This window comes from Cavia porcellus, unplaced genomic scaffold (assembly GCF_034190915.1).
Source record: "Cavia porcellus strain 051 isolate PalLab524CR breed Dunkin Hartley unplaced genomic scaffold, mCavPor4.1 scaffold_4, whole genome shotgun sequence".
NCBI classification, from domain to species: Eukaryota; Metazoa; Chordata; class Mammalia; order Rodentia; family Caviidae; genus Cavia; species Cavia porcellus.
The window spans coordinates 77,644,870-77,665,302 of record NW_026947487.1 but is presented as its reverse complement, the minus strand read 5'-3'; the positions used below and the strand labels follow the sequence as shown (position 1 = coordinate 77,665,302).

The following is a 20,433-nucleotide window of genomic DNA, read 5'->3' as shown; positions in this document are numbered from 1 at the left end:
GCCTTAAAGTGAGTTGGGGACTTGGATTAAGATCAGCTCTCTTTTTAATCATACAGTACAGATCATCAAAATTGTTACACAAAGACTTGCTTTTTTCTCTCTACTAACAGACCTCATGTAGAGAACTTCCATTTGGTGGTCCGAGTTACAAGTAAAAGAAACAGAGGAGATACCTTGCCCATAAAGATAAGAAACGGTAACATATCTGGTTTTGCCACTGTTCAATTACAGGTAATAAATTATTTTACTTATCACAGTACATACAAGAGTCTCTAAATAATCTTCTTAATATCACTTCCAATTTGTAATTTTATATACTTGTGGGTTTTTTGATATGGTGAATTGAACTCATGACCTCACACTTGCCTGGCAGGTAGTTACGCTGTTGAGCTAAACCCTTAGCCTCCCAATTTATAATTTTAAAATAGGAAAACATGTCTGCACTTTAAACGTGGGAGGCCAATGTGATTCATGTTTCTTAAAAAAATTCATAAAAATATTCATTACAAAATCAAGCTGAGGCATAATTCATAACTGCAGGAATACTAAATAGGATCACTGGTACAGTTGTACAAATTCTATAAGCTAAGAACTTGAAATATTAAATTTGTAGAATTTTGATCATATTTGGATGAGAATACTTGTAAGGATATACATTAAAATGATTTCACAGTCACATTAACATGTTTCTGAGCAGTTTGTATCACTAGTGGTCAAAGTGGCACAGTCATGCATAGGACAACCATGCATGTACCACCAATAGTTTAAGCTGCCCAACATGAAATATGTAAATTATAGTCCCATCGTGAATGTGATAAATCTGGAGTCCTGACATGTTATTTCCAAAGTAACAGGAAACCAAAATGGATTTGGTTTTTTCCACTTTCCCATTAATTTCCATTTCTTACATAAATCAAAAGGCTTTATTTCAGAGACAAAGGAAGAAGGTACCTATGGTTTGAATTACATAAGTAGGATACTTATCACATAGGCAAAACATTGAAGCAGAAAGGAAAAAAATATGAATATAGTTCTCTAAAAGTTTAAAATTAGGATCCTCTTTACATTTCTAACTTATTTCTTTTGTTGTTGTTAAAAAGACAGTGTGTCACTATATTGTCCAGGCTAGTCTCAAACTCATCATCCTCCTGCCTCACCGTCCTGAGCAGCTGGGATTATAGGCAGATGTTACTGTGCTCAGCTCTTACATTTCTATCATTACTACTTATTCTCTAAACTATCTCTCTTACTGAAGTCATTAGATCTCTGAAATAAAACTGCATTATCATTATAAAAAGTTATGTTTGTATTTCATGTCATTTAAAAGCAGAGATTATTGCTCAGATGTTTAATGTTGGAGAGAGCAATATATGTAGCATGATGATATCATGTTAAACACTTAGGCTTGTAGTTCTATTTTTAAGCTGTGACATTAGAAATGTCATCATTCTGTGCCTTTGTCTTTTCATCTGTAAAACAGCAATACCTGCCTCAAAAATGTAAGGAGATTAAATGAGGCAGTTTAAAGAAAACATTTATTTATAGCTTCTTGAATGTATAAATGATTCATAAAAGCCAATTATTATTATTACACTTGACACAAAACCTTACATGGTTAACATTACTGAAGTACTACTTAGAGAATACACACAATATTGAACTTTAGGAATTCTGGTATAAAAGATACAACCAAGGGAAAGACATTTGCTTCCTAATAGTCTGCCTTTTGCAGAGTGATGCGGATAAGTAGATGGGCAACAGTATGTCTCAGGGTTAGTGGCACACAGTGTACTTAGACACACCCAATAGAACCTGCACCTACTCTGCACAAATAACTAAGTAGCAAAAACTGTTCAGATTCTTATGGCTCAAACTTAGTACCAGGGATTGAACCCAGCCCCTATTTATTAATAATTTGTTTGTTTTTATTTGAGACAGGAGCTTGCTAAGTCACTATTCTGACCAGGCTGGGATAGAACTTACAATCCTACTATTTTGTCTCCCAGAATGCTGGGTCTAACTTTTTAACTATTCAGCTCTACCACGACAGCATTAAAGTAAGCATACACTATAGGTGAAGCAATGAGCACTGCTGTACTTCAATAAAACTTTATTTATTTATTTATCTATCAGTACCAGGGATCGAACTCATGACCGCGTGCTTGCAAGGCAGGCGCTTATGCCACTGAGCTAAATCCCTAGCCCCAAAACTTTATTTATAAAAACAGGTAGTGGGCCAGATACAACCAAGGATTATATTTTGCCAATACCTGATCTAAACAACATACATCAATAAGATGTGACAAACCCTTTATGAAAACATTTATGAACAAATCTAAATATCATTTATAAAAGGTTACTACTGTGTTAAGCGTCAAAATGGAAGGAGCGGGGCTGGGGATTTAGCTCAGCGGCATAAGCGCCTGCCTTGTAAGCAGGCAGTCGTGAGTTCGATCCCCGGTACCGATAAAAACGAAAAAGAAAAAAAAAAAAAAAAAAAAGGAAGGAGCTGGGGAGGAATAAATGCTTTCACAGATTTGCACTTATATCAACACTGAAGAGCTCCAAAACAGAAATGAATTAAAATAAAAGAACATTTAAAAGAAAAGAAATTAGGCTGTTAATGGTTGTTATTAGTCTTTCTTATCTGGTAATCATGAATTTAAACAAAAGTCTCCTTGCTGGGGAGGGGTGGAGAGAGCATGTTTATTTATGTGCTTCACAGCCCAGTTCTAACAATGGACAGCTCCACTCAGGCCCTTCTAGCAAGTGGACTGTTTAGTTTAATAACGTCAAAATGCAGGGAGCAGATGGCAGTAAAACATTATTAGAAGAGATGAAATACATGCAACTGGTAGCAGTTTACTTATTCACATAAAAATTTTTAAATGGAGGCAATAAATCTATCCATCTCAGCTCAGCAAATTTAGTTATCTCAGTTTATTAGTATAGCACAAAGCCTACAATGAAATTTGGGATGGTTGTAGAAACTGTAATTTCCTTTCTCACCCCTATCTTTTTTAGGCTTGGAATAAAAGAATTTATATCCACTTATAATTGAGATGTACATCATTCAGTCATTGATCTAATCAAATCTCATAAACATATCTAAGTCACCCTCAAAACAAAAAGGAAACCAGAAAAAGAAAAAAGAAAAAACAAAGAACATATCAGATCTCTCTAAAAGCTCTGCCCATAATGAAGTACACAAGCTTTTCTTCATTATTAAATTGTGGCACACACCAGGAGACCTTAGTTAAATCATCTGAATTTAAAAATTGAAGTTTAGATGCAAAGAAAATGTTACCTGAATAGATAAACAGACCTTCACAGTTGTCAGGAACTTAGTTTATCCTTCCTATCAAGGGCAAGCATCCTTTCTACCCCATCCCTATGATATCTAGTTCCCCATAAATATATGCACTGATATTATGTTGTGTCACAGGGAAACACAAAATTTGGAGTAAAAATAATGATTCATCTCACTATAGGACTCTAGATAATTTTTTGCCTTCTAATATGCTGTTACCTCACTGGTAAGATTTTAAACATAGTAGCATTACTTAATGTGAACTATGAAAATTGAAGATGTTATAGAAACAGTTATTACTGTCAGGCAATGGTACTCATCAATTTACTGTTACATGAGGCAGTCTGTTCCCTTCTAGGCTGCCAACCAGATCATGAGTTCCAAGTTCCCGAAGAGAGACGGTGAATATTTTTTAAGGCAGGGTGCAGAGGGAGCTTAAAGTCAACTAAGGATTTTTTTTTTTTTAACTTTTTTTTTTAACTTTTTATCGGTACCAGGGATCGAACTCACGACCGCCTGCTTGCAAGGCAGGCGCTTATGCCGCTGAGCTAAATCCCCAGCCCCGACTAAGGATTTTGAAAAGTGAGTCTGTGTGCCTCTTCCCTTTGTGGTACTAAGGACTAGGTCCAGGGAGTTTTTACTGAAAAATCCCCACCCCTTTAGAGAGAGGCTCTTGCTAAGGTGCTGCCTCAAACTCTCAGAGTGCTGGGATTACAGATGTATGCCACCATGCCTGGCTTCCATGTGACCAAAAGAAACTTAGAAACTTATGATCATGACTTTTTTCATGCATCTTGAAAACATAAAACAATTTATATTCCTTTAAAAAGCAACAGTTTTTATGTTTTTACATCACTGTTAATGTTTTTCTTTTTTACATATCACATTTTTGTTTCCATAAAGAAAAAAAGTCCACAAATAAAAAGCTTACATATAAATCACCTGGTTCATATAAAGAGAATGATATCTCAAGAATTTAGAAGAATTAATATTTGTTCAATATGGAGTCAGAGATTAAGAATTTTGAATGTAGCCATGGGTGGTGGTACACACTTGTAAATCCAGCACTTGGGAAGCTGAGGTAAGAAGATTACTGCAAGTTTGAGGCCAGCTTGAACTACAAAATGAGTCCAAGACCTGACTGAACTGCACAGTGAAAACTTAAAGAAAAAACAAGAATTTCAAGTATTAAGTGATGTAATACTATGGTATATAGAATATGTTACTATAATGTCAACTAAATGCCTTTATTTTCTTCAATAGAATGCCTGCCTTCATGAACGCATTTAATACTAGAAGTAAAGAAAAGAAATCCACTGTTTTTCTGCTGACATCAGGAGACATGAGCACTTACAGGGCTGTACTGGGAGCTGCTATCTGAACAGCAGAGAAGGCACCGCAGAGCGGCTTTCCAATACACAGGAGTGGTATGAGTGAGAACAACAGACAAAACTTTCTGCAGCCAGAAAGCGTGTCTGTGAAGAAGGCAGAGAGCATTTTATTTTAAGTGGTTCCATGAAATACGGTAACCCTGTTTTCTATAGAAAATGGCCAATAGGAAATTAGCTAATATACACTTCAATGACTTTTGGCAAGAAATCATATTATTTATTAAAGATATACCACAGTGTTAATATACTTATTACCATTACAAAGCCTCTCAAATAGTTTCAAAGAGAAAAGAGAAAACACTGAGGTAAAATGAGCGCATATATATGAGAAAAAACTCGCATAAAGAGCATAATTATGTTATAAAAATAAACTTTAACTTATTTCTCAATTACAGTATAAAATGGAATCAATTCAGATTTACATTGCAATTTGATACACTCCTTAAAAAGAAAAAAGCTCATACATATTTCACTGATTTCTTCGCCATGGAACAGGATGTGCAGAGCCCTTGGCATACTTGAGCAACAGGAGCCCTATGGACAACAAAATCTGCTCAAGCTCAAGTCCCCTGTGTAAGAAAGCACTAGATTTGAACACAAACGAAGCATAGCCTCTCGTGTATTTTAAATCAACCTGTTGATACTTTATGTAAATGCTATGTAAACAGTTGCTACAAAAATCCTGTTTATGTTCAGCATAGATACACTTTTTCCCCAGTATTATTTCCCTATGAGGCTGGCTGAATCCCTGGAGGTAGACCCCTAGATACTGGGGCTGTGTAGTTTCTCTACGCAGAACGCAATTCTCTTCTAGTGTTTAAAGAGGACAGGGCAGTACCCCAAGGGAAATCAAACTTCCTGGACAAGTTGTTAAAATTTGTCTTCCAGTCAGTTACAGTGTAAGTACATTGCAGTTCTTTTCATCATAGAATTCTCCCCATCCCCACTGTCACTGTTGAAGGTAATTAGCACCATCTCTATACTGGATTAGCTTAATATTTCTCAAATGATACCCAGGACTCCAACCTTAGTCTATGTAGTGAAACCAAAATGATCTCTTCAACACATTAGAACTATAATAATCTTTTAATAATACAAATCTGATTTTGCTACTACCTAGCTTACAAATCTTTTAATCCACTGTCTGGTACGTAAACTCTTTCCTGACCTGGCCCCTCATTAATCTGTTCAATGTTCTTCCTTGCGATTAGACAGTCCTGAATTACACATCTTTTCTTTAAGAAACTAGACTCTCAAGAGTTTGGTTACACATTGTTCTATCTCCAACTTGTTCAGGTGAATGACTACTTCAGGTGAATGTGGTTTTGCTTTAGGCAGAGTATTAAAATCTTACTCCCAAACAAGACTTCAGTACACACAAATACATACTCTACGTCAGAACTGTATCCTTGGAACTTTATCCTTTCTGTCCTCTTTTCTTTAGTCAGACTTCCATACTTTCTAACATGGACCTTGCAATCTCATTTAATTTTGCTTTGCACATCTCTTGCTCTCATTCCCTCTCCCTTCCTTCCTTTACTGATTTCTATATTATGTATTGGTGGTTTACATCTAAACTAATCTGTCCACACAGATTAGATAAAGCAAGTGAGTCTGTATTTCCAATGTTCCCTTTGCATGCTTGGTTCCTTGAATTCCATAAAGTACCATATTTTTTGGAGAAAAAAATTACCATAAAGCATTCAGAGTTACTAATCTTTTAAATTAATGAATTTAAATAATATTGTACTAATTACAATGCTGCTTATATTCACAACCTTAGCTGTTAGTTCAATGTTTCAGGAGACTGGAGTCCCCTTACCCTTCACAATTCAGAATTTTTTAATAGCTTCTTTTGCAGATAGTGCTTCCACTGGCTTTTAAGGGAATTTCAAGGAGGACGGAACAGTATCTTGGCAAATGAGTACTGTGCCCCCATAATTCCAGGAAGTTTCCAAAATAAAAGAAACCGACCTAGCTACCTCTCAGGTACTCACTGACATTTACAACATTAAAGGACACATATATAAATAATTAAAATGAACATAATAAATGCTGTGATAAAACTATCACCAAAGATTTATATGACAAGATGGCAACAGTATGTGTTATCAATGCTATCAGGAAAGGTAGAAACCTTAAGTTTACTTAAGAGTGTGTTTTCAAGTTCTAGCAAGGGGCACAGTTACTTGTATACCCCTGACACCTGTCTACCCAAGGTGGCCATTCTTGGAGCAAGTTTGGGAAGGTTGCACACAGAACAGTAAGGGAGGAAAAGGACACCTGCCAGCCAGCCAGACCAGCCAAATCAACCTTGGTCATCAATGAGTGTGACAGACATTGCAGTCACATTGCCCTCACATCAGAAATTTAACATTTCTGGAGTATGCACTAACCACCAGGCACTTTGATACGTTATATCACTTGGTCTTCACAATGATGCTAGTGTGGATTCTTTTTAGATCCTTATGTAGATAAGAAAACTGCAGGCTCAAAAATGCTAGTCTTCTAAAACTCATACCATACAGAGCACATACTTTTAATCTTCAGGGTCATATCAGTCAAACAATGGAAGATCTAGCAATGCACTACTTACTCTCTAGCAGCTGAATCATTTTCATTTTGTGTATGACTGAGCTAAAACCAGACAGTTAAAAATGTCAACATATAGTGGCTCTTTGTGATGTTATGACTGGGTTTATGAAAAATACCTGACTGGGTTTGCCATTGTGAAAAATACCTGACTGTATCTTGTAGGGAAGTAATATTTTATATATATATTTTCCTCTAATGAGCTACATTTACCTAATCAGCTATCCATAACTTATAAAAAATGTGGGAAACACAGATCACTTAATAAACATGGAGATATATTTTTCAACTGTTGCCAATAAACAAAGGCTTCAAAATACTTATCAAACCATTTAATTATATAATAATATGAAAGCTGCAAGCATAAAACTTTAATAAAAACAAGTACAGTAAATTGAAATACAAGTTAAAAGAAGTATAAATCCTTAGGTCTAAAAATTAACAAAAATCTCAACATATATATTTTTCTAGATTTAAGTCAAAGTTTCTAAAGCAAATGTTGTATCTTATTCACAGAAACAGTGTTACTAAGGATGCAGGGCAAGTGGACAGTAGTACTGCTAGCTTACATAAAACTAAAGTTTGGACTTTTACTTTTTTTGTATCTTTTGTTTCACTCAGATGATGAACTTTTGATTATCTTGCATCCTAAAATATTTAACTTTTTTGAGTTGCTGCAAGCTTGTATGTGTTGCATATGTTAAACTATATGCCTGAGAAAATGATGATAATACGACCTCGGCTATAATGCTGCTATGTATACACTTAGTTCCTATTTATCAGCTGGCATAGCATTCCTGCATTCTTGAAGATGTCTGGTAATATAGGCTATATGACACCACAAGTGAAATGATCTGAGATTTAAAGTCAGAACTTCAGTAGATGTAATAGAAACCCTTGACGGGCTAGGAATACACTGGGTATGTCTTAAAATTTTAAACAACTCTTTCAATGCCATCTTCTCCCTACCCATTATTTCAAAAATGCTTTAGTTACCACTTGATAAACAGAAGTATGGTAAACTGAAATTTTTTTAAAACACTATTTTTAAATTGTATAACAGTAAGAAGTAACTTTATTTTTTTACCCTAGACATATCCACGTGTCTGTGTATATGTCTACCAAAGCTCATTTTTTTCATAAAATGATGCCTATTCATATATTAAAAATTATTCATTAAAATGTTATATTTTCCTATTCCATTCCATTTCATTCTTTTAAAAATTTGGCTATACAAGAGTACAAAATTCTCAACAAATGATAAGTTGTCTTTGAAGAGATGGAAGTACTTATTGTTCTGATTGAATCATTATATTGTACACATGTACTGAATTAGCCCAATGTGTCACTAATGATACATATTACATCTAACTAAAAATAAAAATTAAATGCTAGCTACACTCCAATCAAATGACTTCAGCATCAACTAAGTGGGTCCTTGACTGCAACTTAGTGATTCTGCTCCCTTCTCCACTCAGTTAAGGAAAATATCTTAAAGTAATTTACTGTCATCACAATGCTCTGGTGGTGTGTCAGTGAGAGAAGTCAAAATTAATTTCTTCCTCTTTTCCCAATGACACTACATATTCAAGAAAAAGCTAGAAGCTCTCAACATGACAGAAGTAATGTCACGTGCCTATAATATCAGCACTCTAGCAGGCTGAGGCAGGAGGACCAAGGTAGAAGGCAACACTACCCACTGTCTGCATCTTAGTTTCTATGAATGCTGTCACCTGAATTGTGCAGTGTGCAAACTGTACACAACCCATGCACAATGCTTTTCCTGAGCCCACTCTAGTCTGGTAACTCAGCTTTTTGGCTTTTCCGCAAGTACTGGCACTGTCATTTTCACAAGGGGACTGTTATACCAAAGACCACAAGACAGCCATCACCCAAAACAGAAGAATCTTTATGTTTGCAGGAGCGCCTGTAAAATGCCTAAAAACTAAGTTTTTAAAAAGATAATGTATCTTGGGCAAGGAAGAAAAGAATTTGAGGTACTGGAAATTTTGTGTTTATTTTTAAATTTTACAAAAACGTAAATTTCATAATAAAACTTTGCAACTGCCTATTTCCAGCATCTAGAACAAAAACAGCAGGAGCTCAGGAAATATTTTGTGACTTCAGTTAAAGAGTACAATGTACTATGACTTCATATAAGAAACAAATTTTCTTTTTAAAATATGGTTTTATAATGTTACATATACTGTTTTAAACTGTTACACTTTTGCTATTAAATTGACAAACATTCTGGAAAAAAACATGTTTTAAATATAACTATGTAAATCATGATTATTATAGTTGTTGCAATTTATCTTATTTCAATGACTCAGAGAGAGACTCCCAGAATAAAGGGTTCCATCGCCCTCTTCTGGTAATTTTGTTGGACTGCATTCTCCAGGAATGTAGAACCAACTGGAATTCTCTCTTCTATTTAACGAGCAGAGAGGTTTCCTTGGTCATAAACTTCTGAATTTCCTGAAGAAGTACACACACTTTTGTCTTCTGCTACACATACAGCTTTTGCCTTTTTTTACATTTAAACCTCAGAAATGTAGTCTTTTCCTTGCTATTTTACAAAACATTGTTAGCTTCCAAATACCACATTAAAGGAATTTTTCTGAAGGTTACTTTCTGTACTAAATGGATGCACGAAGGCTTTGGTAGATGGAAATAACTCAGCATGGCTGAGTATTGCTAGCAATTTCCCTCAAGAGAAAGAAGTCAGTAGTCTAGGAATTTCAGAAGTTAATGACATTAGTCTGAACATTTTAAACTTTTAAATGTAATGAAACAGTCTTTCCTTTAGAACAGTCCAGATGATATGCAATAGGCTATCATCTTTTTCCTACAACACAAACACAGCCAGGCCTTTATATCTGCAGTTTTCAAACCAGGGAAGCAACTAACAGCAAATTGAAAATATCAGGGAAAACAAAACTGTCTGTAGTGAACATGTGTGGACTTTTTTCTTATCACCTTTCCCTAAACAATACAAGTGTAACGACTATTTACATAGCATTTACACTGTATCAGGTATAATAAGTAAACCAGAGATGATTTAAAATATGTAGGGAGCTATGTGTGAGTTATATGCAAATACTAAATGTTTTTAAATAAAGGACTTGAGATTTGCAGATTTCAATCTCTTCAGGGAGTCTTGGCAGCAATTTTATGTGACTACTGAGGGATAACTTGGATGCCAAAGAGTCACTTTTGGCTTCTTTGTAAAATGAGCAACATGTAACACGCCACCATGAAAAACTGTATAGAGAATACTACAATAGGGAATTGAACTCAGACAATGGCTCCAATGATAGAAATTTGAGAATGTGGTATTAGCTATTGCTAGAACATGCGGAATGAGGTTTAAAGTCTACATGTGCTTTCGCAGCATTCCGAGATAGGAAATGGTATTTTCAAACATACTGTATTTGAGGTGCTCCAGTAGACAGCAAGTTCAATGGGTTTGAGGATATGGAGCTCAGCAGAGCGAGGACTACAAATTCTCAGTGGTTACGGAGCAAAATGAACTTGGATGAGAATCGTCAAGACAGCATTTAAAGTGTGAGAATAAATGAAGGTAAGTTTAGAACTGTTATCATTGAAGTTTATCCTCATCTCTCTCTTAACAGAGAAACTCGGCATTGTTATAAACTTTATTCATGTTGGGTAAAACTGAAAATGAGTTAGAGTCCACTTCGTGGATCAGAAAACTGAGGGTCAAAGAGATTAAGTGACTTTACTGAAAGCTCTTATCTGTAGAAGTGAATGAGAATTCAGGTTTAATTGAACCAGAGGTGTTCCATCCCATCAAATATTCTCTTTCTAATACCACTTCTCTTTCTGCTTTGCAATTCTTCAGCAAACAGAAAGTAAAAGATTGTTCAATAGTTGTTTGATGGCAATAAATTATTTTGTACTTATCATCAAGATAAAAATGTCATATTTCCAGGAATAATCTTCTAAGTATATAGTTTGTTATGAAATAAGACTCCAAATTTACAATTCAAATCATGCTTCTTGTGGCAACTGTGTAATTATGAGTATCAAACAGCAATAGTATCAAAAGGAGAACGTTTATGATTTCAAACAGCAAAAAGGATGTAGTTATTTTTTATGGTCTTTTAAAACCATAAACAGTGGAGAATGAGTTTCTACCACATATGCCATAACCCAGTTCTGTGAAAAAGTTCTGTGAAAAACCCAGTTCTGTGAAAAAAAGCAAGGACTAAGCGATTTCTCTGCAGTACCTGCTTGGTTTGGCCGCTGCCAGCTGGGAGACTTGATTGCACTGGTGGCGCCCACAGGCTTGAAGGTGGCAGCTGCAGTGAGGCTGGTCACCCCCGGTTTGCTGGAGCTGGTGCTCTCTACGCTCCCCAGCCCACTCCGACTTAAAGCTGCAGATGAAGCCAACTGTTGGGAAGGCTCCTGAATATTACTGCAAAGGAAATAAATAAAATTAAAACAGGAAAAAATAAGGGAAATAAAAAGAGGCAGCACTTGTTCTACAGTTTGGGAATTCTCTTTGAAAGATGAGAAAGCTTATGAAAGATGCTGAAAGCTTATGTAAGCCATCACTTTAAGTAATAAACTAATTTCAACATTTCAGAAGAGCCAAGTGGATTAAAACAATAAATTATTAGGGAATCCCTGATAATCTCTGAAATGAATTAAGTTTCTCTGACAGCCCATCAAATATTATATTCACATGCACACTCACTCAGTAATATGTAAACACTGACTACAGGCCAGATACTGCACCATATGGTGATAAAGATAAGACAATATCTCTACTTAACAGAATGTGTAGGGACTACACTACCACAATCTTTCAACTAGTCACCTGCCTAACAGGAGGTCTTATCTGTCCTAGTTTGGTTTAGAAATCATATGGCCTACATTACCAAGTCACTTGTTACTTATATTTGTATAAACAACAGAAAGTAATAATCTGAGGTGGCACAAATGATTTAACACACGCTTTGGAAAGCTACAATAAAGAAATTATTTTTTCAATAGTACTAATAATTTCCGTAGTGCCTCTTGAATCTCAGGTGACAACTAACACAGTAGGTGTGTGACTCTCTCTTCTTACAAAGGTCAGTTTGGAAATTGACCCTTGAATGGCATGTAGGAATTTAGTTGATAAATGGTTCCCTGCAGCAATATAAAATGTTCTCTATGTGATAAGAGTGACTCAGGGGTGCCTAAACTGTTTGTAGACAGCATAGTTTATACTGAATACTACTTTTCTTTGTGAGAGTCTGAAATTTAGGTACAAATTGGCAGAGAGTGCCCGTGTAACAAGTCTCCCGCCCCAAACTTGGGTCCTTGGCCTCCAATGAGCTTCTCTGGTATAAAGCACTTTGCCACAATTCTTTGCTGGAGGGATTTAGCATGTCCATCTGACTCCTGAGCGAAGTTTGAGCCTCATTTTTTCTAGGCATGGTCCCACGCAACTTTTTACTTTGTGAATCCTGCTTTGCATTCTTTCACTGTGGTAAATCTTAGTCAAGAGTGCAATTATTTGCTGACTCCTTTAGGTTAGTCTAGGGAAACACAAAACTTGAGGGTAGTCTTGGGGCACTTCAACACTAAACAATTTTGAGAAATGAACTATAAAAGCTTTAACTTTCATAAAACACTGCTTCTTATGCTTGTCCTTTCAAGTGAAACAGAGTCATCATCTCATTATTTCTGTTCAGTTTATTGAGAAACAAAACCCTGTTTGATGTTGAAAAATACAATGAAATGTGTAATACTTTAAAAATTTTTAATCATAAAAAGTATAAAATTGCTTGCTTAATGGGAATGTTGAAAACAACTATCACAAAAAGCATTAATGGAAACAATTCAAACGTTATTGCATAGTTGTTAAACGAGCACCTTTTAAGAGTGCTGTTAACAAAATTATTTTCCTTTTCCAAGTCTTGGTTACCTAAATTTTACATGGGGATAATAGTTTGTTGGTAATACTTCCATGAAGTTTAAATAGGATGATTATGTATAAAGTACTTAGCCTACTCTAAGGCACAGAATATAAATATATGAAAAGGATAACTGATTTATTCAAATAGACTTCTTTCCTATATTTTTGCTCATTACAAAAAAGTAATTCTGAAATACTTATGTACAAGTCATTCTTGTTCTAAAATGAAATTCCTTATGATGATCTGTTAAAAATAACTAATAATCTAGATAGTCACAGTTGTAAGAAGAAAACTACAATCAAGCCATATTACAAGGTATAAGTGAAACAAAAATGAAGAAAAACTATCATCATCTCATTGCTAGTAATGTAAAGGAATTAAACCTTAATCAGAAGAGTTGCCAGACATAAACTTAGAAGGAGAGCAAGCAGGATGACAGGAATTCAATGCCATGCCCAGTAAAGTCTGGTTATGGTAGGACTGGACCATGGTACGAAAAAACTCGAGACACATGAGATCAACCCTCACACACCTGATACATGGATTCACTCGGGAGGCTGCCTGCTGTGTGTCTAATACCAATGCACTGAATCTACAGATTTGGTGCAGGAAAAGGAGGTGCTTCCTAATAGGAAAACTTGTACAAAGGAAAAACTCTGTTCCTTATAATGCTTTACATGAAAGCGCCCAAAGATACTCAATTAACTCTAGGTAAAGGATGGAAAGGCTATAGAATGGATGGAATTACTAAGAGGCTGGGGAGCTAAGATACACTTCAGCTTGGTACTCAAAGCCTTCTGAAAAAAGTCATAATCTACCTGCCTGATCATGTTGTCTCTCACTATGTCACAGGAACTCCATTCTGGCTGCTCCTATTTTCTCTTGAAAACTGCATGTCTTTCAAGCTTTACATACTACATATTTTCCCTTCCCTCTCTGTACCTATTCAAGTCCTATTCATGATCTACAGAAATAACAATATCCATGTTGCACTGTGTTCCATCCTAAGTAACAAATACTATTTAACTACTCAAGTTTTTAGAAGTAGAGCCATTCCTTCTAACTCGTGGCACTTATTAATAGAATTAAATATAATTTTACACTGACTTGTAATAACTGTCTCTAAATTATTAATAGAAACTTCTTTATGTAACTTATCTCCTCTACTACATTGTAAACTACCTAACGTTGGGAATTTACTATGACTTTGGGTACATTACTTAAAATTGATAAATTTCCTCATTTTTATTATAAGTTTAAGAATGAAATTAAATGCTAAAGAGTATTCAGCACAACTTCCAGCACAGAGTCCTTAAAGTAAGGAAAGGGATTGTATTATTATTTCTAAGTCCTGAATCTAGTTCAGAGTTGAAAGGTGCTTTTACTAAATAAACACTTAATTTTGCTGCTATATGTGGTCTGTGGTAGTTTGAGCCTATGATCTTAATGCCAGATATAATCTTGCTTTGTCAACTCAGTTTTAAGTAACATAGTATTTCTTAGATTCCATGCAATAAGTATAATAAGCCAAAAAATTTAATTTTGAATGTAGCCTTTGAACACAGGTGTTTTAGTTATTTCTGCATCACTGGGATAAACTACCCAACAACACCCACATCTCAGCCTCACTGATTTAGTCCATGGTCAATGAGCTTAGGCAACACAGGATGGCAGAGGGGCTTGGTGGGGGAAACGCTGCTCAGCTCATGGCAGCCAAAAAGCAGAGAGTGAAGGGAAGAGTCAGAAGGGAGAAATCTCCTTCCCGATGGGCCCAGGCACCCTCCTCTTCTAACCAGGCCCCACTTCCTAACCTCACCTCAACTCTGAACTGAAGAGCATGGTGCCTCCAGGATGCAAAGCCCTTCCCTGAACACACGAGCCTCTGGGGGTCACTGTGGAGCAGTGATGCAGACCTTTTGGAGATCTCCATGACACATGTGCCATAGGCTCGCTATCACTGTTATAGGTCTAAACTACCAAAGAGCTTGCATGCATTCGTTCCCCGCAAAGCAAAAGGTTTCAATCTTTCCTAGATAAAAAGTGCTTGAAGCATATTATGAAAAATTATAAAACTAAGTTATAAGCAAGAAAGTTGTTCCATTTTTATGCTTAAATTCAGGACTGATCAACAGTTCAATTTTCTTGAGGAAATAAGATCCTTATTTGTGTAAAATATTTAATGCAGTAATGAGTGAATATTAATCTAGATATTCATGTAACTAAATATATGATGTCTAAGATTCTAAAAATCTTAACTTTCTTTTTTCTAATGATTAACTACTGGCTACTATTGATAAGGACATTAGTTGTACTATTTTATATTTGGAAATAAAACATTATCTGTAATTACTAGCAGCAAAACACTCTAAACTTAGTATGTAATTTGTTAAGATAGCATGGTGACTACTTTGATGGTTATGGTGTTTCTGAGCCCATTATTTAAATACATTTTTCAAAACTCAAAGTTTCTTAAGGTATACCAAACTTCTACACAAAATTCTTTTTAAGGGACTCTAATAAGGAAATCAATACAAATTCACAAAGAACTTCTACTAATACCACAGATGCTGAAAATCAAATATGGTCATTTTCACAAGTCTGCCAAGTAAATGAAGACTAAAATGAAATAATTACTATGAAAGCAAGTCAAATTTGTTTCATGTTTTAGAAACTAAAAATGGAGAAAAATGCACTAGTATAGTACATGATTCTTTTCAAAATTAAACAAATGAGGGGAAAAGAAAAAGGATCAAGAGTTAATATTTGTGTCAGCAACTGGTTACTCTGGGTTCACATTCTTCTCCCGTGTTACCTACTACAAAATAAAGTTCAGTTACAGATTGGCAACAGTTGTCAATTTTAAGTTTATTATCAAAGGGAAAACTGCTTGAAAAGTAAGCAATTACATGTTTAAATAAGGAAAAAGGCATTTGTATATCACAGGTTTAATAATCAGTGTCTAAGCTAAATAGTCACTAGCTAAAGTCTTACCAACAATGTTATACAGTATTATTTAGACACTGAAATGGCAGACAAGGAGTATTTCTGGATGGGCCCTAACTCCAAGGAACATTATATTTTAAAGAACTCTTCCATGAGAACTCTATAAAAGGATCTGGATATACAGGGATTCACAAGTGTCCTTCTTCCCAGGAATCTGCATTTATAATAAAAGTTTTCTATTTTCCTAAGCAAAATTCCTGACAGCTTTTGCACTATGGCTCACAGACCTAAATATACTATAATGGAAAAAGGTTTGGTATTATATTACACTTATAATTTGAAAGGTGTGGCCACACAAAGCAAGGAGATAAAACATCTCTGACACTGTGTCATACATTGCCCTTTTGGGAAACCCTCTAAATTAACAAGAGTTTTCTTAGCAACCTACATTCCTGATTTCCAGAATGCCAACTAGCCTACTTTGTCAAGAATTGTTTTCCTCTCTCAACATCCAGTATGTTTTGTCTGTATCCTAACGCTATTAATAAAAACTAAAGACAATGACTACTAACACTTGCTTTAGAAATGGGTCCATGAATAACTTCCCAGACCTTAATTGCATACCCAGTTCTGAACGTGTGAGAATAGGTACCCATCTGGACAGAAGACCTATGTAAGAGCATAAGGCACTTTTCTGGAGAGATCTACTGCATTGGTGGCTAACCTATGGCACCCCCTGCCACAGCGAGTTGTTGGTATCATTGAAAGTTCTCAAAGGTTCACCATCACTGGCCCGTAGCATTCCACCAGGTTCCTAAAGTGTTGAAGTGTGGCCTGTAATCCAGCTCTGCATAAACCTCGCCTTGCCAAGGCAAGATTTCCGCTTATTTAACTCTCACAATTCTGCAATGTAAAATAATTATGGGTAACGGTTTTTTTAATGATGTCTCTCCCATTTAAACACCACCTGTAAAAATAACCCTAAAGTTAAAATCAAACATCTTGAAAACCTCTGAAACACTGGGTAAAACACAAGCAGTGACAGCCAGCCCAGCTGTACCAAGCTATTCCTGGTGACAATCCTAGTTATATACTCTGGCCACTGATTTTATATTCTGTCAAAAATGATTTCATATGAAATGTTTTAAAAAGTAAAATAAGTAATTTTATGTAGTTAACACACTGAGATGATACATCAATGAATGCTTGGGGTGTTTTTATTTCCCACATTGTGGCTAACAGTTCTGGCCTAACCGCGAGGTTGGAGAAATTCTAACTGTGAGGTTGACACTGCTGTGTCAGCCTCACGGGGATTGGGATAATCCCCTGAGGGTCTCTGCCAGCCCTGGTGCCAGCCTATGGTCTGACTGGGAGGCAGTAGGATCTATCGAGCAGTATAGAAAGTAGGTCAGGTATGTGAATCATGGAGGACTACTGGGCCCCAGGCCCTCCCCTCTGCTCCCCTGTCACCTGTGATGTGAGCAGCTCTGCTCCACTGCACACTCCCCACGATGATGTTCTGTCTCGTCACAGGTCCATCTGACCGTGGACTGAAACCTCTGTGACAAAATCACCTTCCCACCAGGTGTGGTGTCGCACGCCTGTACCCCCAGCACTTGGGAGGTAGAGGCAAGAGGATCACTGAGTTTGAGGCCAGCCCACGCTACATGGTGAGTTCAAGGCCAGCCTGAACTACATAGCAAGACTGTCTCACAAAAACACAGTGACAACAACACAAAACAAAAGAAACAAAAAACTCAACCTTTCTTCCTTATCAGCTGTTTGAGTATTCTTTCACAATGATGGAAAGCTTACTAACAAACATTTCTCAAAAAGTGAAAACTGGTTGGGGGTTTAGCTCAGTGGTATAAGTTCCTGCTTGGCAAATACAAGATCATGAGTTCGATCCCTGGCACCAAAAAAAAAAAAAAAAAAAAAGTGAAAATTGAGTTGAGTTTTCAAGCAAAATTCTCATATGACAGTAGCCAATCAAAATCAAATTATGCTTTTTCACTTGTTTCAAAAGATACATCTCACTAAGATATGTCCATGCAATATTAGGCAGAATTCCACTATAATTTAAACACCGGTGGAACTACTCATGACAAACATCAACTGTGCTAATTAAAAATGTCACAAGGAATTAAAAGGTGAGTTAATAGTTTTAAAAACACACAAAATAATAGGCCTGTACATGAGCACTTCATTGAAGTTATAGTTAACTAGAAACTGGATTAAAAATCAGCTCTAGGAATACTCATTGGCCTGTTACTATGGCAATGAGTGTTAGAGAAAGTAGTATCCTTACAGCAAGCCACCACCTACTGTATCCATTCCCACAGTACCTTGCTTTCTTAACAGGGACAGAGCCAGCTGATTTCCAGGAGGACTGCAGATAGGAGAGAACTACAGGTGTGGGCACAGGGTGGATGCACAGAGCACCCAGAAGGGAGAGGGATGTTTCAGGACTGCAGAACCTGGCAAGTATTTAGAAAGAGTTTTGAGTTAAAAAGAAAAAATGCATACTACCAGTGGTAGACAGTAGTATGAAGTCCATGATATATTTCCTTTGAGTGAGTAGAGGAGGAGAGGGTAAAACAGTGAAAGAGCATGAAGAGAAGGACTGTAAGTCTGTTATTCTACTCAATAATACATAATAGATTTTTACCAAAGGTAGGCAAGGCAATCTTTCAGAAAATACTCAAAACATATAGACTACATAAGTTATATAATAAAATAACCCTACAAAACAAATTTTCCCTTTTTAGTGGAAGACAGTGAGTAGAGGACAATGTCAATAGAATCTTAATTTGTACTTGATTCTGTTTCAAATACAAAACCTGAAAATTACAGCATTCCTAGTCAGTAACTACATGCCATGGATCCACACAGTGAGAGGTACACAAATGCTATCAATGGAAAAACTGAGGATGATCTTTTTAAAAACAACAGTAACACACACTGTGGGATCCACTATGGCTTAGAGAACGAGCTATTGTACATTAAAGGAGTCACGGGGGAGCTGTGACTGTTTCAAACAGTTCTTCTGAATGGTAGTAGGATGGTGAGTGCTGGGGTCACGTCAGACAGACACCACACATGCACTTAGTTCACCTGGTTTTTGCAGCAATGGCAGCAGACACTATAGCAGCCGCACTGCTTAGAACTGCAGCACTGTATCTAGCAGGAGGAGAGAAAATAGAAAAGTTTTGAAAACCTTTCACATTTCTTATCAGCTGCTTAAACTGATAAGTAGAAAAAAAAAAGGAAAGAAATACAAAAGAAAAAGCATAATAAATATAAGATAGCAGTCTTTTTACATTAACAGATATTATTAAAGGTATGCAATATCCAAGATGTACTAGTTCAAATTATTTATTTACTACAACTGTGGCTTTTCTAAGAAGTTAAAATTGGATGTATGATTCTACATAAAATTTAGTTTTACATAAAAACATTCTAGACTGTTGAAGGTCTCTAATTTTATTTCAAATTAAATGCAAATCATGTAACATGCACTTGAAGACTGATTTGCCAACAGTTAAGTAGGAACTAAGTCTATACATAAAGCTGGATTTTTATAAGCACAGATAAGTTAAAAAAAAAAAAAAAACAGAAAGGTAAGTGGATTTTTCCAAAAAATTCCTGTCAGGAATGTTACCATAGGGATGATATATACTAATAATGTGACATTTTTAATGAGACATGTGTTTCCAGGAGGAAGAGGTACAACTGGGTGCTTGTTTAGAAACAGCAATATGGATTAATGTGAACAAGAAATAACTATTTAAAATATTAAGAGCAGAGCTCTTTGGAGAGGGCAGGCACTTCTGCAAAAATAAACAGTAGTTACAGTGAACACAACCAAAACATTAACTTCTTTGCAGGGTTCCTTATTTCTATTTTCTTATAGCTCTGCAAAGATTTCAAAATGCTGGAATTAAGTGCCACCTTCAGAGATGTTATTAAATAACAGTAATTTTCCCTTGGTCTTTTAGAAAAGGTTAAACACCTAGTATGACTACAAGACTTTTAAAATTGGTCATCAAACTGCAATTAACAATTCTTTTAAGTAAAATAATCTCAAATACATTGTGTGAAATTTGTCTCTCTTCTTTATTTATGGGTTTAAGTTACTAGTGAGGATCATCACTATGGTATGTCCACTTTTTCAGATGTTTATAGCAGTGACCACCTCCCATAAAGTAATTATTTGCCAAATTTAGCAACAGTGAGAGCCCAAATGTCAAACCTGTTGAGATTG

At 35.8% G+C, this 20,433-nt stretch overlaps 1 protein-coding gene across 14 annotated transcripts in view; it reads right to left on the bottom strand.

The window, feature by feature from the left end:
- Positions 1-20,433, bottom strand: part of Pdlim5 (PDZ and LIM domain 5) — a 215,361-nt gene that overhangs the window by 34,405 nt on the left and 160,523 nt on the right. For 13 of the 14 annotated variants that reach the window (XM_063247282.1, XM_023566020.2, XM_003472096.5 and 10 more), the window contains one exon: positions 11,547-11,734. In XM_063247282.1, coding sequence (XP_063103352.1) covers positions 11,547-11,734 — 188 coding nt within the window. Of the gene's footprint in view, positions 1-11,546; positions 11,735-18,514; positions 18,647-19,283; positions 19,350-20,433 lie in introns of all 14 variants that reach the window. The other variant, XM_023566022.2, reaches the window with a different exon arrangement.